The 15,283-nt window shown below is 43.4% G+C and overlaps 1 protein-coding gene across 1 annotated transcript in view; it reads left to right on the top strand.

Moving 5' to 3' along the window:
* Window positions 1–15,248, top strand: part of LOC138192905 (uncharacterized) — a 31,092-nt gene extending 15,844 nt beyond the window's left edge. Inside the window, exons 8-17 of the mRNA XM_069140583.1 lie at window positions 3,254–3,824; window positions 4,089–4,248; window positions 4,410–4,526; window positions 4,662–4,769; window positions 4,947–5,103; window positions 5,223–5,841; window positions 5,979–6,132; window positions 6,241–6,330; window positions 6,425–6,620; window positions 7,483–15,248. Of these exons, the coding sequence (XP_068996684.1) occupies window positions 3,254–3,824; window positions 4,089–4,248; window positions 4,410–4,526; window positions 4,662–4,769; window positions 4,947–5,103; window positions 5,223–5,841; window positions 5,979–6,132; window positions 6,241–6,330; window positions 6,425–6,620; window positions 7,483–14,684 (9,374 nt within the window). The 3' untranslated portion in view covers window positions 14,685–15,248. The remainder of the gene's footprint in view (window positions 1–3,253; window positions 3,825–4,088; window positions 4,249–4,409; window positions 4,527–4,661; window positions 4,770–4,946; window positions 5,104–5,222; window positions 5,842–5,978; window positions 6,133–6,240; window positions 6,331–6,424; window positions 6,621–7,482) is intronic.
* Window positions 15,249–15,283: the final 35 nt, after the last annotated feature.

Here is a 15,283-nt window from a genome sequence, read left to right as displayed (position 1 = left end):
GGGACAGTGGAAGTAACGGAAAAGACTAAGAAGATAGAATGGGAATAAATAAAAAGTAATTCACAGAGCTCTGTTTGGACTTCATGAATATTCATGATTTTTCTTTCCATGTTCAGGTGCTCTCACTATCAAAAACATATTTCTTGATGGTGTGATTATGTACAGCAGTTTCATAGATATGTATTAGATAGGTGACATGAGGTGTGCATTATAGCTTGAAACTGCACTTACTCACTGAAGCAAATGTTTTTTTCTTCCTCACTTGTACCCATAAACATGATAGCATCATCAAGCACAAATAAAGTTTCTTTATTCTTTACTTCATAGATACGGAAAAGTGACTTACACATTTGCTTCTTTCATCTTTCCTTCCTTACTTTAGTATTTCCTTCATAAATATTTTGAATTCATTGTTTTATTCATCCAGGGTTAGTCATCCTGCTAGTCGGTGGCCTAAAGCAAAACGTGAATGTCTGCAGATGGTACACTTTAACTGCACATGGATTTTTTTTCAACACTGTTGAACTATCTTAAGTGTTTATTATCTGTCAGAGTCTCTGTGTCGTTTTTACTTGTTTCTTAAATCATTGTTCTGCACAGAATTTCTTTTAATTTAATGTAGATACAGCCTCAGTGTGTTTGCCTGGTAGGCATACACTGCGAAGGAGAGACCACTTTTAACCCAACCCCCAGTAAATGTCCCTTTTGTATCACTAATAAGAACATCTACATTAAGCATAGTGTGGAAGGAGAACATCTGCAGATTGGACTTCTGTCCACTGCATTTCCTGAAGGCTCAGATGAATTTGCAGCATCTTGTAAGCTCTCCCCTCTGTGCTCTTGCACAGCAAACTGCAGCCCTGTGGCTCAGAGGTTAACCAAGGGTCCCAGCGTTCCTAACTAGATGTTATCACGTTTGTATGTTCTCTCTGTGTTTGTACGGACTTGTATGCTTTGATGATTTTGACCAAGGCTCTGTTGTCAGAACTGTGGCTGCTTGCTGCTTCAAAATGTTTGTCATGGGTCAAATTCAGATGATGGATTCCCATACTAGGTTTATTAAAGTGGGCCTCACCTACGCCACGCCATCTACCAAGGGTTGTTCATCCTCACTTCACTGGCTTCTTCTGAGGCAGCCTGTAGCACTTCTCATAAACAAACCATAAATCTTCATCCACTTGGACACAGTGTTGGATGAGACTCCCGGTCCATACGACACAAGGTCTACAGGGCTTACTGTGATCTTACAGAGGTTGGCTAGTAGTTCATTGTATCTGGTGTTGTTCTACATGAGCACGGTTGTGTTACCTGTGACCCCTGAAACCATTCAATACACCTATTTACTTACTACGGTATCATCTCATATTGTACAGTGACGCAAAGGACCAGACGCATAATTTCCACTTACGCACAAAGACAGAAATATACACTCTTCTATCTCTGAGTGTCTGTTATTCACATGGAATAGCTTGTGTGACTAGGTCAGGAAGGCAATAAGTTCTGTAACAAGTTTTGCTGTGATTCTTTTCCTTACACCAGCACTTACCTTGTCTGAGATACTTAGCCCCATTTATCAAACATTTTGTGTGTGTGTGTGTGTGTGTGTGTGTGTGTGAGATGTTAGTCATTTGAATACAAATGATAAACTGCTGCTATCTTTCAGTAGTTTTCAAGCAGAAAGTTGTTAAATCCTGCTCCACAGTGGTAAATGTGAAGTGCATTCATGGGATTTTAATTATCGAGACTAAACATGTTTGCCTTGCCTCGGTAATCGCGCAGTAAACAGTCATCATTCATCAATTTCAAAACGACCTCAAGGAAAAAAACAAAAAGCCTAAGAAGTACAAAACCTTTGAAAACTCTGTCATTTAACAAAATAAAAAGCATATTTCTATGCAGCAGAATTGATGATATAAAAGTCTTAAAAAATAATTATAATAAAAAAGGGAGTACAGAATATCAGCAGGAAGATGACTGTTGTTACATCCTCCTGGAGAAGGAGATAAACTAAAGTGGTGTCCCCAAAAGGAAATCGGCCGGACAGGAAGTCAGACGGAAGAAAACAAAGACGATCCAGGCAGTTTTCAAAATAAAATACCCGTGCACAGACTCTTGAACGTGTAACGCATCACTACATCACCGTCTACACCTGCCGTCTGTTAATTAGACTCCTCCTGCTGCAGACGTTGCATTAATAATAATAAAAAAAAGGGAGTACAGAATATCAGCAGGAAGATGACTGTTGTTACATCCTCCTGGAGAAGGAGATAAACTAAAGTGGTGTTTTTAAAGTCACTAGAGGAGAGCAGGGAGACAACTGCTAGGTGGCATCTCAATCTGCGCATCTCTGCCATCACTGAACATGTGTTGATCATAGTCCCACATAGGGACAGTAGTGTTATATGCTACACTAAAACTTTGATGAGCTAACAATAACAGACCTGTACAGAGAGGTTGTCACATGTATGTCCTTCCACATCTAGCTACGTTCGGAAGTCATTAATTTATAAAGCATCTACAAAATGTTTTCTTTCTTTAGGGCTTTTAAAGAAACCTGTTCATTGACCAGTTTTATCAATAAAAATGATCTAAGTCTTGATTCAAGAAACACCATAAGTGTGGTATAAAGTGTTTGTAAAATTCTAAGTTTACCAAACAGGTAGAGAAAAACAGAAAAACATACGATTGAATATTGATGTGTAAAGATCAGTTTAAAAAAAGTGTATGTATAAATCTAATGGGTTTTACTTTTGATCAGATTTCTTTGCTCCTATGTTTGTTGCACCATCAAATAATTTTAGCTTTTCATTTAGTTTTTGCTACTTATAATAATTATACAGTCATGAATTCATGATCATTACATGATTAAATACCCAATCTGTAATTTTCGAGCCATATTAATTACAATTTCTTTTCACATACATGTTTGCAAAGTTTCACTATTTTGTTTATTTCTCACCGAATACTTCTAAATACAGACCCATTTTACTAAAATGTTAACACATTTCTGATATAAACATATGCTTGACAGACAATAAACATAGCTAAGTTGTCATTTAATTTTAGTCCCTGACTATTTTGATGGCGAAAAGCCAATTTGTTTTTATTTATGGATCACAAATTTAATCAGTAAGATTTGATTGGTTTCTTAAGATGCCACTAATTTGTATATCTGCTGTCCCATGTTATGTAACAAATAACCGTTATATTTCTTCATATTCACAAAATACCCCACTGTTTTTTTTTCTAACAGCTAACAAGGACAGTGAAATGGTAGAGGCTGACAGTGAAGCTGTATCTCCTTCAAAACAATGTCCAGAGGAGCCCTTAACAGACGCAGCTCTCCTTCCCCAGCCTGCAGCTGAGGCAGCGCCACCACAGAGCAACTCTCAAGAAGAAGCAAAAGAGCCACTAAACATTGATGTGCCGAAGCAGCAGTCGGCAGAATCAGGTTCCTCAATATCTCTCACCCCAGCAAAATCTAGTCTGTCTCCAGACCCACAGTCCCCAACCACCTCAGCTCCTAGACATCGTGAGACTGGGGCCCTTATGGTCACGAAGACCACATACGTCATACCAAAGAAGCAGTCTGGATCTCAGTCTCCATCCAGCTCCGGGTCAGCCTCAGCACCAGGCCCGGAACCTTCTGCAGCCCCTAAGCCTTCTACAGCCCCTAAGCCTTCTACAGTCCTGATGGCACTGAATGAAACCCGAATTCTGCCTGTGTCACCTGCACCCAGTGCGCCTTCCTCCAGACCCTCTCAGCCCAATAACCAGGTCAGACAGAGCATCCAGCGCTCCCTCACTGGCATCCTTTCCAAAAGGTGAGAACTACTTCACAGGCTCAGATGAAAAGCCTTTTTTTGATTATAATGGACAAAAATGCACCTTAAAACCAACACCATTTTATTGATTTAATTTCTCATCTATATTTCAGTTGAATTTTCAAAAGTATGCACATTATTAAAGTAGCTTGACCCACATATTATAAATGGCTTGTTCACTTTTAAAGGGTAAGAATTGCATCTCACTGTTACATCATTGATGCAGAACAAATTCGCTGACTATCTCTCTTTTCATTTGTTAAGGGTAAGTGATTGTGAGGATCTGGAGATGTCTGAAAGTGAAGTTGCAAAGCTTGTCGCCAGCATTGAGAAGGAGATGTTTGACATATTTCGCAACACAGACAGCAAATACATGAACAAATACAGAACTATAATGTTCAACCTAAAAGATCCAAGAAACAAGGTTTGTTGAAAGTTGATAAAACACAATTCAGTTTTATGATCTCTATTCTTACTAGATATTTAAGTAAGAGTCTGCATATTGCAGTTAAGTTTTTGTAGGAGCAACTCATGCTTACTTATTTCTGAGTCAAATTAACAGTCCAGTTCTGGATTTTCTTCAAGGGCTTGTTGTATCGGGTTGTACGTGGAGAAATCGGTCCCTTCAGACTGGTCAGGATGACCCAGAAGGATATGCAGGCTACAAAGGCACCTGAGCCAAGTGCAAAAGAAAAAACAGAGGTAAATTGTAGTACAACACAACACAATAGCTAAAACAAAATCTGATTTTATGCTTGCACTTGTAATCAGGCCACATATGTCTTAAGGTTTTTTGTGTAAAGTGATTATCATCTTCGATTGCATTCTTGCATCTAGGTTAAGGATGTCGCTGCTAAAGTAACAAGTTTGCAGAAGCCTGAAGCAGTGAAGATTGATTTGCCAAGTTTGAATCCTACTCGACCAGACAGAAAATCTTATAGCACGGTATGTACCTATCTCATTTGCACTACATTGATGGAATTGTAATGGTTTTTTTGGTCATTATACTGTTTCTTCTACTCCCTATAAACATCTTTTATGAAAGAAATATAGATGAGATGATATCTATGTGGGTTAAGTCTTGTTGTCTGTTTGTTTGTGTTGGTATATGATGTTTCACAGGAGCAAAAGAGAACTCTTCCTGCTCCTGCTCTCAAGACCAGAGTTAGCCGACCAAGCCAGGCTCGTGCTGTGCCAGATATTCTGGCCTGCATGCTCAAGGACACAACATCAGAGCACAAAGCTCACCTCTTTGACCTGAAATGCAAGATATGTACAGGTAATAATAATAAAAAAAGGTTTGACAATGACTGTTCAACACAGAGTAAACATTATTGTCCAATGACCAGCTGTTGTTGCTGTTAGTTGTTCAAAGTTGTTTCTCGTTCCTTCCCAAAGGTCAGATACTCCCTGTGGAAGAGGAGGAGCCAGCAAAGAAAAAGCCCAAGATATCTGTATCAAGAGAAAAGCGTGAACCATCTTGGAGGAAGTCTGCAGGAGATATCTCACCTCTGCTGGCACCACCTGACTCACCTGAAATGGATTCTCCCACATTTTCTCTCATGGAGCCTTCTTCCCGCCTTATTATTGACGCTCCAGCATTGACTATAGTAGAATCACCTGCTTCCCCTGTAATGGATTCTCCAGCCTCCCCTACTTTAGAGTCTCCTGCTTCCCCTATCATGGAGTCACCTGCGTCCCCAACCCCAGACACCCCTAAAGCTACGGCACCAAATAGAGCATACACACCAGTTGTGATTCCAGCTGTCTCCACGGTAACCATTACAAGGCGTGACCCCCGCACTGCAGCAAGCAGATTCTCTGCTTCATCCAGTAGTGCCGCTGGTTCTAGTAATACTACCCTCAACCAAGCAGCCCCTTACACCCCTATTAAAGAGACTACTGCCTCGCACTCAGCACCAGCCTCCTCACTACCACCTACGAAAACATTACCTAAATCTATCTTAATGAAGCCATCTTCTATCGCAGACCCCAGACTTTATGGCTCATCCTCAAGGTATTTAAAAGAGCTGTGGAAGTATACTAAGGCCCATTCATTTTTCTTCTATTCTGTTTAAGATTGTACATATTTGAGGGTAATCAGTATGATGTATTGATATGATTGTTATTGTGCTGTTGTGGTTTGTGTTTCAGGACCATGACCTCTGATTCCCCAGCTGACGGTGACACTGCTCAGTTCCTGGCAACGCATGACATCCTGTGGAAAGGCTTTCTAAACATGCTCACTGTTGCCAAGTTTGTCACCAAGGCCTATCTGGTGTCAGGATCGGCTGAAAATCTTAAAGCGGTATAGCAACGCACAAAAATAACTTTAGTTCACTAAGCTGAACAGAAAAGATTTGTCATTGTCAAAGAGCAAAGATATGAAAAACATTGTTTTATTTGTGTTCTTTAGGATCTACCTGATACCATACAAATCGGAGGACGAATAATGCCTCAAACAGTTTGGGACTATGTCGCAAAACTAAAGACCTCTGTTACAAAGGCAAGCAGGGCATTTTTTAAATTTATTTCTGTGCGATAATGTTGAGAATATACCAACATTTTGTGTGTTCTTTTGTCTGCTTTTTGCTCATTAGGAGTTATGTGTGATCCGGTTTCACCCTGCAACAGAAGAGGAAGAGGTGGCCTACGTCTCCCTGTTTTCCTACTTCAGCAGCAGAGGTCGTTTCGGTGTGGTTGCCAATGGCAGCCGTTCAATCAAGGATATTTACCTTGTCCCCCTCAGCGCACAGGAATCGATCCCATCCATACTACAACCTCTTCAAGGGCCAGGTGAGAAAATACTACTGCATCTTAAATATTGGCATTTCCCTTGGGTGACCACCTGTATTAACACCTTTTAGGCTCAACGGTAACAACTTATATTTAGGCTCCACTATCTGACCGATTGAATATTCGGTCACCTACTTCAGTAATTTGTTTAAGGGGTCAGAATGAGGGATCCAGGGGGCACAGTTCAATCTGTAACATGATGATAAAGTAATCTACTTTCTTCTATAGAGTAATTAAAAGGAAATTATGCCAATATGTTGATATTGCATAATGCTGAGCCATGTTCATGAAACAGGCCAAATAGGTTTGAAGCCATAAGTCTAAACCATAGACTGTCTATAACGATAGATGACATGACCGCTCCCAAAAAATACAGCCAAAATATGGGTGCTGCCATCTTGCAGTGTTGACGTCATGCGCAAACAAAGTCTGCGCAGTCCTAGCTGGTATGGAGACGGGGGCCAGGCAGAGGTGGAACGAGTTAAGAGCTCAACCAATTAGGGGGGAAAAAGTAATTAATGTATTCAGTAACTAACTAGACAACTAGCAGTTTCTAATAATTTGAATCTAGAAAGTGAAAGCGAACGACCACTGTTTCCACCCTCTGCTTACTACTGTGTAAACTAGTTGCATATAATATCGTCAGCACACGGTATTTCTGCGATACACAGTGGGTGGAAGGGATCATCCATCATTCATCATTTCTATTGTGTATGTTGGAAGCCACTGCAAGGCCTTGAGAACTGTATATACAATTGTCATTGTAGCTGTAGTGACAGAAGTTGCCCTCCTACTTTGGTTTAAATGAATTTAGTTTAATTTAGATGCGTTCTAATGATTTATTCATCCCCCCTTTTTTCAGGGCTTGAAAAAAACCGGCCCAATCTTCTTTTGGGACTAGCAATCGTCCAGAGGGCAAAACGTCCAGCAAGCTTGCCACAGGACATTGAAGAGAAGAGGCCAAAAGTTCACATGTCCAAAGACCCTATGTGGATCCCAAAACCGCCGGTGCTCTATGGCTCTGACAAATTAGAAATATTCCAACCCTATGATCCAGAAACTCCTGCTAGTACCATCCGTCCTGGTACGCCATCATGCCCTGGGTCACCATCAGACTCTTCCTCTTCAGGCTCAATCACCATACCATCACTTGTAACCTCCATTAAAGCGACCCCTCCTGTTTCTACCTCAGCCATTGATGCTGCTGCACAGTCCACCTCTAATAGCATCTCTGACAAGAATCCCACCCCAACACCCAATGAAAAGACACCACTACAGACTATTTTGAAGTCTTTGTTTGGCAGTAAGCAGTCTGACTCCGTGGCGTCCTCTGAGGGAAATTCTACAAAACCAAAAGTAAGTGCTAAGAAGATCCCAGGGTTTTCTCAGGTGTCCAGATCAATGGTGGATCCTATTGTCCAACAGTATGGACAGAAATCCAAAGTCAAAAAGATAGAAGAGGAGGAAAATGACTTTGACCGACCATATGACCCAGAGGAGGAGTATGATCCAGCAGTGGGATATGAAACGGTGGCGCGACAGACAAAACAAAAAGTTAAGACAGATGGCCCTGCATTATCAGGCTCTGTGGAAGATGACGTGGCCTATGATCCAGAAGATGAGACTATCTTTGAAGATATTCAAAGTAAAATTGCTTTAACAAAGCCCCCTATTCCAACTCAAATGTTGGATTCTCCATCATGCCCAGCACCAATTTCCACCCCGACTCCAGCGCAAACATCTGCTCCAGCTGCATTAAAGTCAAACCTTCCGTCAGGCTCTGTGGTTGTCTCAGCTGCAACACTGAGTGAACAACAGCGGATGCTTGAGGAACTTAACAAGCAAATTGAAGAGCAAAAGCGGCAGTTGAAAGAGCAGGAAGAGGCACTACGTCAGCAGAGAGAGGCCGTGGGTATGTTCATGGCTCACTTTTCTGTTTCTGATTCCCTGATGTCTCCACCAACGAAATCTTTGCCACTAAGCCAATTATCATCTCTGCAGAGTGGCAAAATGCAAACAGAGTCAAAAATTCCTGAATCAGCAGTCAAGGCAAGCCCCTTTACAGACACTGTGGATAATTCTAATGTGGATTCACAAACTGTTAATCTAGAAAACACAACTACCGACCCTAATTTGAAAAATGATGCAGACAGTGTTGTAGAGCAAGATGAAACACAAGTAAACGATGGGGAATGTGACAAATATTCCTCCGCTGGAGAGATTGGAGATTCTGACCTAGCTTATGATCCGGAAGATGAATCACTTTTTAATGAAATCCAAGAGGATGTTTTTAGAGCAGGAAGTAAAAAGGCCATTGATACTTTTTCTCGACCAAGATATAGTGCCGGGCACAAGGCTACATCTCCGAATTCATCCCACAGCAGAAAGAGAAAGTCATCACCAAAGAGGCGGAGTCGTCGTGAAAGAGATCCCAATAGAAGTCCTTCAAGAAAGTCACAGCGGCGTTCTCCTTCACATTCCCGGAGACGTCGAGATAGGGATAGACATAAAAGAAGTGAAAGAGACAGGTCGAGGCACAGATCTAGAGATCCATCTGAACGGCAGGGACGCCATCGCAAAGACCATGCTACACACAGACATTCTCATGGCCATAGAAGATCCCCATCATCTCCAAGAATAGATGATTCTGTGTCCCTTTCATCAAAACAGCACAGAGTATCCCCCCCTCAAGTCTTTGAGAAATCAAAAAATGAAGGTGTTTCGTGCAATGCTCAGGACTCTATTGTTGGACAGGTTGTAAAGAGTAACACATCATCATCTTCCCCAGTTACTATGAAAAACGATCCTGATGGACATCAGTTAGAATTTAATCTTGTCGAGAACCCCGAGAAAGACATTTCTTCCTGTTCAGATGAACTTCTTCATAATGTGAAGCTTGAGAGTTCAGAATCAGCAAGATTTCAGGAACTTCAAAAAGATTCAATCAGTGACCATGATAATACAGTTGGTGGTTCTTCTACTCAGGTGGATAAATACTCTCAACACGAAATTCTGTTTATGAACAAAATTGACAGCACAGTTCCTCTAAGAGAAATTGATCCCCCCATTCGAGATTCACCTCAAAGCCCTGATCCAGAGCCGCAGTTTTTGAAACCTAGCAGTGTAGAGAAGAATGTTAACACTGAGGAAATCAGAGATCCAGAGGAGAACACGAGTGTCTCACTGCCTTTTGTTAAAGCTGAAAATAATTCTTTTCCCATTTGTGGTCAAGCAACAATGCCCAAAACATTGTGTCCTTCTGTTGGAGAGCCAATATCGAATGTAAAAAACCTGGATTTTAGACCTCTAGATCTGCAAGGCCCTGGTGTCAGAATTCAAGGCATGTTAGAAACAGATAATCAGTTAGTACTAGGAAGCTCTAGCTTAAAGAATCCGGAAGTGATTAGTCAAGAGGGAGGACATTCACATCGAGCTACACCCTCAGATATGCAGGGCCCAGTACCAGACTTTGTGACAAAATATTCAGGACCTGGTATGAGTGATCCAGGAATTAAGAATCCTAGTCCATATATGAAAGAACCTGGACATAGGGGACCACTGACAGATCTAAGGAAATCTGGAATTAGATTTCCAGGGCCTGATATAAGAGGTCTTGGCATGCAAGGCATGAGCCCCAATATTTGGGGTCCTGGACCACACATACAAGACCAATGTGGTCAAGGGAAACACGTGAGGGAACCAGGGACATGTATGCAGGGTTCAGAGCCAAATATAAGAGATATACGTTTTCAGCATCACAATACGGATATAAGTTCTTCTGTGGAAGGTATGAACCCAGAAGTTAAAAGTTCAGGCAATGATATGACGCAGAAGCTTGCACCAACTGTCACCGATTTGCATATGGGAGAACCAAGTGTACAAAATGAAAGGAGAGATCCCGTTGTGAAGGGCCCTTTGTCAAATAGACCTGGGCTTGACAATAGGGGCTTGGGGTCAGGGAATCCTTTTTCAACAAGAGGATCAGCTACAGTTAATGAGCAATCACCTGGGGGTTCACATTTTGAAATTAAGGCAGATATTGTAGGAGGAGGTAGATGCCAAAAATATAGGGATGAAAGTCTACAAAATGAGCCTTTGAGATCCGATATGAGAGGAAGGGATGTAAGAGATTTGAGAGGAGTTCAAAGGCAACCAAGGCATGATGGCAGTCCATCTTTAGATGAAAGGGGCCCCTGGAAAAGGGGTTTTCATCCACAGGGCAGAAATGCAGACTTGAGCAGGATGGGTGATAGTCGAGTAGGGAGTTTTGATTCAAACACATCTACAAGCTCAGATGGTAGACATCCAAGATCTGATAAATCATCCCCAGCAATGACAGATGAAAGACAGGGCCCACAAAGAGGCGGAGGTGTACACATGAGAACACCAGGGTCAAACTATAAAAGTGGTGTATCTAACATGTCTCACATTGGACAAGAGAGTCCATGGTTAGAGAGGGGAAATGAACAAATGAATCAAGAAGACAGAAATATGCCAAATATCACAAATCCAGATGGGAAAGAATCAGAACCAGGAGTTGTCTGTCCTGTTCAGAGGACTCAAAATACAGGCCTGGGTCCACAAATGAGAGACTCAGATTGGAATATCCCAGGATCAGACATAAGAGATGATTGGAGAGGGCAAGATAGGAGAGGCTCAGATCCACTCAGACAAGGGTCATTGATACAAGATGAGTGGAGAGTCCATCAGTCTGATAGGAGAGGGCCAAGCATGGGGAGCCAAGGACCTGATAGAAGAGGTGCTGGAGGCCCAGAATTTAGACAGCCAGGGCCTGAAATGAGAGGTCCAAGTTTGCAGGACCCAATGCATGATAGTAGAGGACCCGAAGGTCCAGATTTCATGGGATTAGGATCTGAAAGGAGAGGTACTGACATGGAGTTCCCAGTACATGACAGAAGAGGACCAGGAGGTCCAGATTTCATAGAACCGGGACTTGAAAGGAGAGTTCCAACTATGGCCAATCAAGGACCTGGCTTGAGAGTACCAAGGGGTCCAGATTTTGTTGGACCAGGACTTGAAAGAAGAGGATTACCTGTGGAGGGCCCTGGGCCTGACAGAAGAGGACCTGCAGGTCCACATTTTGGAGCATCAGGACTTGAGAAGAAAGGTCTAGTTATTGAGAGTCAAGGACCTGACATCAAAGGGCCAGTGGGTCCAGATTTAAGGGGATCCTGGCATGAAAGGAGAGGTCCAGATATGGTTGGTCCAGGGCCTGATAGGAGAGGACCAGGAGGTCCAGATTTCAGGGGACCAGGACCTGAAAGGAGAGGTCCCACCATTGAGGGTCCTGGGAATGACAGGAGAGGACCAGGAGGTCAACATTTTAGAGCACCAGGACCTGAAAATAGAGGTCCCACCATGGAGGGTCCTGACAGGACAGAATCCGGAGGTCCAGGTTTCAGAGGACCAGGACCTGAAAATAGAGGTCCAACAATGGAGGGTCCTGACAGAAGAGGACCAGGGGGTCCAGATTTTAGAGGACCAGGACCTGAAAGGAGAGGTCCTACCATGGAGGGGCCTCGGGCTGACAGGAGGGGGCCTGGATGTCCAGATTTCAGAAGACCAGGACCTGAAAGCAGAGATTTTGCTATGGAAGGTCCTGGCCCTGCCAGGACGGGACCTGGAGGTCCAGATTTCAGAAGACCGGGGATTGACCACAGAGGTTTGTCTATGGAGGGACCTGGCCCTGACAGGAGAAGACGTAGGGATCTGGAATTCAGCGGACCAGGGCATGAGAGGAGAAATATATCTTTGGAAGGCCCTGAGCCTGAGAATAGAGGGTATGTGGGTCCAGGCTTCAGGGGACCAGGGCCTGAAAGCAGAGGCTTATGTATGGAGGGTCCTGGGCCAGAGAGAAGAGGACCTGGGGGGCCAGATTTCAGTGAGTTAGGGCCTGATGCTAGACATTCTGCTATGGGTGGTCCAACGCCTGACAGGAGAGTATCAGGAGGTCCAGATTTTAGTGGGCCAGGACATGCAAGGAGAGGTCCCTCTATGGACAGCCAAGAACCTGAAAGGAGAGGACCAAGAGGAACAGATTTCTGGGGACAAGGGTCTGAAAGGAGACTTGATGGGCCAGTGCCTCACAGGAGAGGACCAGGAGATGAAAATTTTGGTGGACACGGCCCTGATAGGAGAAGGCCATATATGGAGGGTGCTGGGCCTGAATTCGTAAGATTGGGGTCTGAAAGAACTGGTCTAGGTATGGAAGGTCCAGGGCCTTACAGTATAGAAGAGGAAGGACCACATGGTGCAGAAGTTGGACATTCAAATATGGAGGATCCAGGGCCTGACAGAAGAGGTTCAGATGTCAGGGGACCTTGGTTAGAGAGACCAGCTTCTGGTATGGAGAGTCCAATATTCAACAGAAGAGGGCCTGGTCCAAAAATGGGGAGACCAGGGCTTCAACATGCAGGTCCAAAAATAGAGGGCCCGGGGCCCAAGAGGAGAGGGCCAGAAGGTCCAAACTTCAGGGAATCAGGGCCAGAAAGAAGACCTCCAGATATGGAGGCAACAGTAAATAGACGGAACTTTCCCGGTGGCCCACCGTTCAGGTGTCCTGAGTCAGAAAGACCTCCAGATATGGAGAGCCCACAGTTTGATAGGAGAGGTCCACACTTCAGAGGAGCAGGCCCTGACAGAACAGTTATGGGGAGTCAGTATCCTCCTGGGGAAGGTCCTTTTGAACCTATTCAAGAAAGCCCAGATATAGAGGTCCCTGGATTTGATAGGACAGGCAGAACCTTTGGGGGTCCAAGACCCATGAGGAGAAACATAAGAGGAAGAGGGCCAGACTTCCTGGGCTCTGCACCTGATAGGAGAGGTACAGACTCTGAGGAGCCATGGTCAGATGAAAGAGGGCCCAATATGGAGGCCTCAGGAAATGAAAGAGGTTGTTCAGGCGAGGATTGGGAAAGACATAGCAATAGGAGTTTTGGACCTACCCAAGAAGGGCCGGATGAACAAGGCCAAGAACATAATAGGCAAAGCTCTGGTTGTGAATGGAGAGGTCCTGGTCGTAGGGGGCCCAGGCCCATACAGGGAAGACCAAATATGGAATTTCCAGGGCCTATTAGGCCTCCAGGAGATGACTGGGATGGTCCTGGTTGCAGGGGTCCAGAGCCTGTTTGGGATAATCCAGATATGGTGTTCACAGGGCCTTGTAGGGGAGGACATGGAAATGAATGGAGCGAGCCAGATAGTTGGGATCCTGGGTCATTTGACAGACGGGAAAGCGATTCAGACAATAGAGGACAAGACTACAATAGAGGTCGAGGTAGAAGACCAGGATCACATATGCGAGGGCATCCAGGTATGGGGAATGACTGCAGGAAGCCAGACTTCAGGGGGAAAATGAGAGGACCAAACATGGAAGGACCAGGAGCACAAAGGAGAGGTCCATTTGAATTTGAGATTGAAGGCTTTGATAGAGGAGGCCCAGGAGGTCCAGATTTAAGAACTCCAGGACCTGGAAACAGAAGTTCAAACAGTGAAGGTCCAGGGTCTGATGGCCCACGGTATATTAGCAGAGGCCCGGACATGAGGGATAGGGAAAGAGGAGTTCCTCATCATGTTGCCAGATTCCAAGACCATTGTGATCCACATTCAGTACCGTTCAATAGGTCCCTAGGTCCAGGTCTAGGTCCAAACAGTGAGGGAAAATCTTTCCCCGGTTTTGAGAACCCACAAAATCAGCAAGCCATAAAACCACCGAGACACAGAGGTGCCTTACTTCCTACTCCAACAGAAGGTCTCATACGTTTCCCAAATCATATGAATCCTGATGTCTTCAGCATGAAACAAAAGCAAACTGGTAGCCCAAGGGGCAGGGAGCAGAGTAGAGGTAGATCAGTGAGTCGAGAAAAAGGTCCTGTCGCAGGTCAAGGACAGGGAGGTCCTGCTGATATAACAAGCACACCTGTAGTTGCAAACACAGAGGGAGAAGAGGAAAAAAATGAACAGGGAATTGGTGCAGATGTAGAAATTAAAACCAATCAAAGTATGGACAGTGATGGAAATCAAAGCAATGCTGAGCCAAATTAGGAAGAAAATCCCAACATACGAACTCTTTGGGACACTGAGGCTCGTAACTTTTACCTGCAAAAAAATGCTTATAATCATCACACTGGATAGAGATACTTCAGCAGAACCCACTGAATTTATTTTTTCTCAATGAATGGTTAACCATGTATTACTGTAATTTCAACATGATCCATAGGCAAAGCCATGTGAAGAATCTGACATTGTAACTCGATATGGAACTAGTCATAGGGAGATGTGTTTGAGTTCATTGAGTTCTAGTGTTGTTTTGTTGCATTCAAAGTAGATATGTATTTTGTATTTGATTATGACTAAAGGCCTCCTAAATGTAATTAATCAGTTGTAAATTCCGCTTGATGTGCATATCTAGTTGGAAACAGTCGGAAATATTTTGTAGCGAAAATGTACAGTTTTTGTTTCTTTGTCTTTTTTTTTTTAACACAGCCATACTGTCAATACAGTAGCTTTTGTCTGGCTTGTATGTTCATCTGCTGGTAAAAAAAAAATTACTGGTTTCATTGTTCTTTTACGATGCAAAAATTCAATAAAGTCAGATACCTTTTTCAATTTGTATTATGTCTAATTTTGTTATTGATATTTGG

This window comes from Embiotoca jacksoni, unplaced genomic scaffold, assembly GCF_022577435.1.
Source record: "Embiotoca jacksoni isolate LCO1_2020_lvr unplaced genomic scaffold, fEmbJac1.0.p SCAF_9, whole genome shotgun sequence".
NCBI lineage: Eukaryota > Metazoa > Chordata > Actinopteri > Embiotocidae > Embiotoca > Embiotoca jacksoni.
The sequence above is the reverse complement of the archived record's forward strand: the minus strand, read 5'-3'. Positions and strand labels throughout refer to the sequence as shown.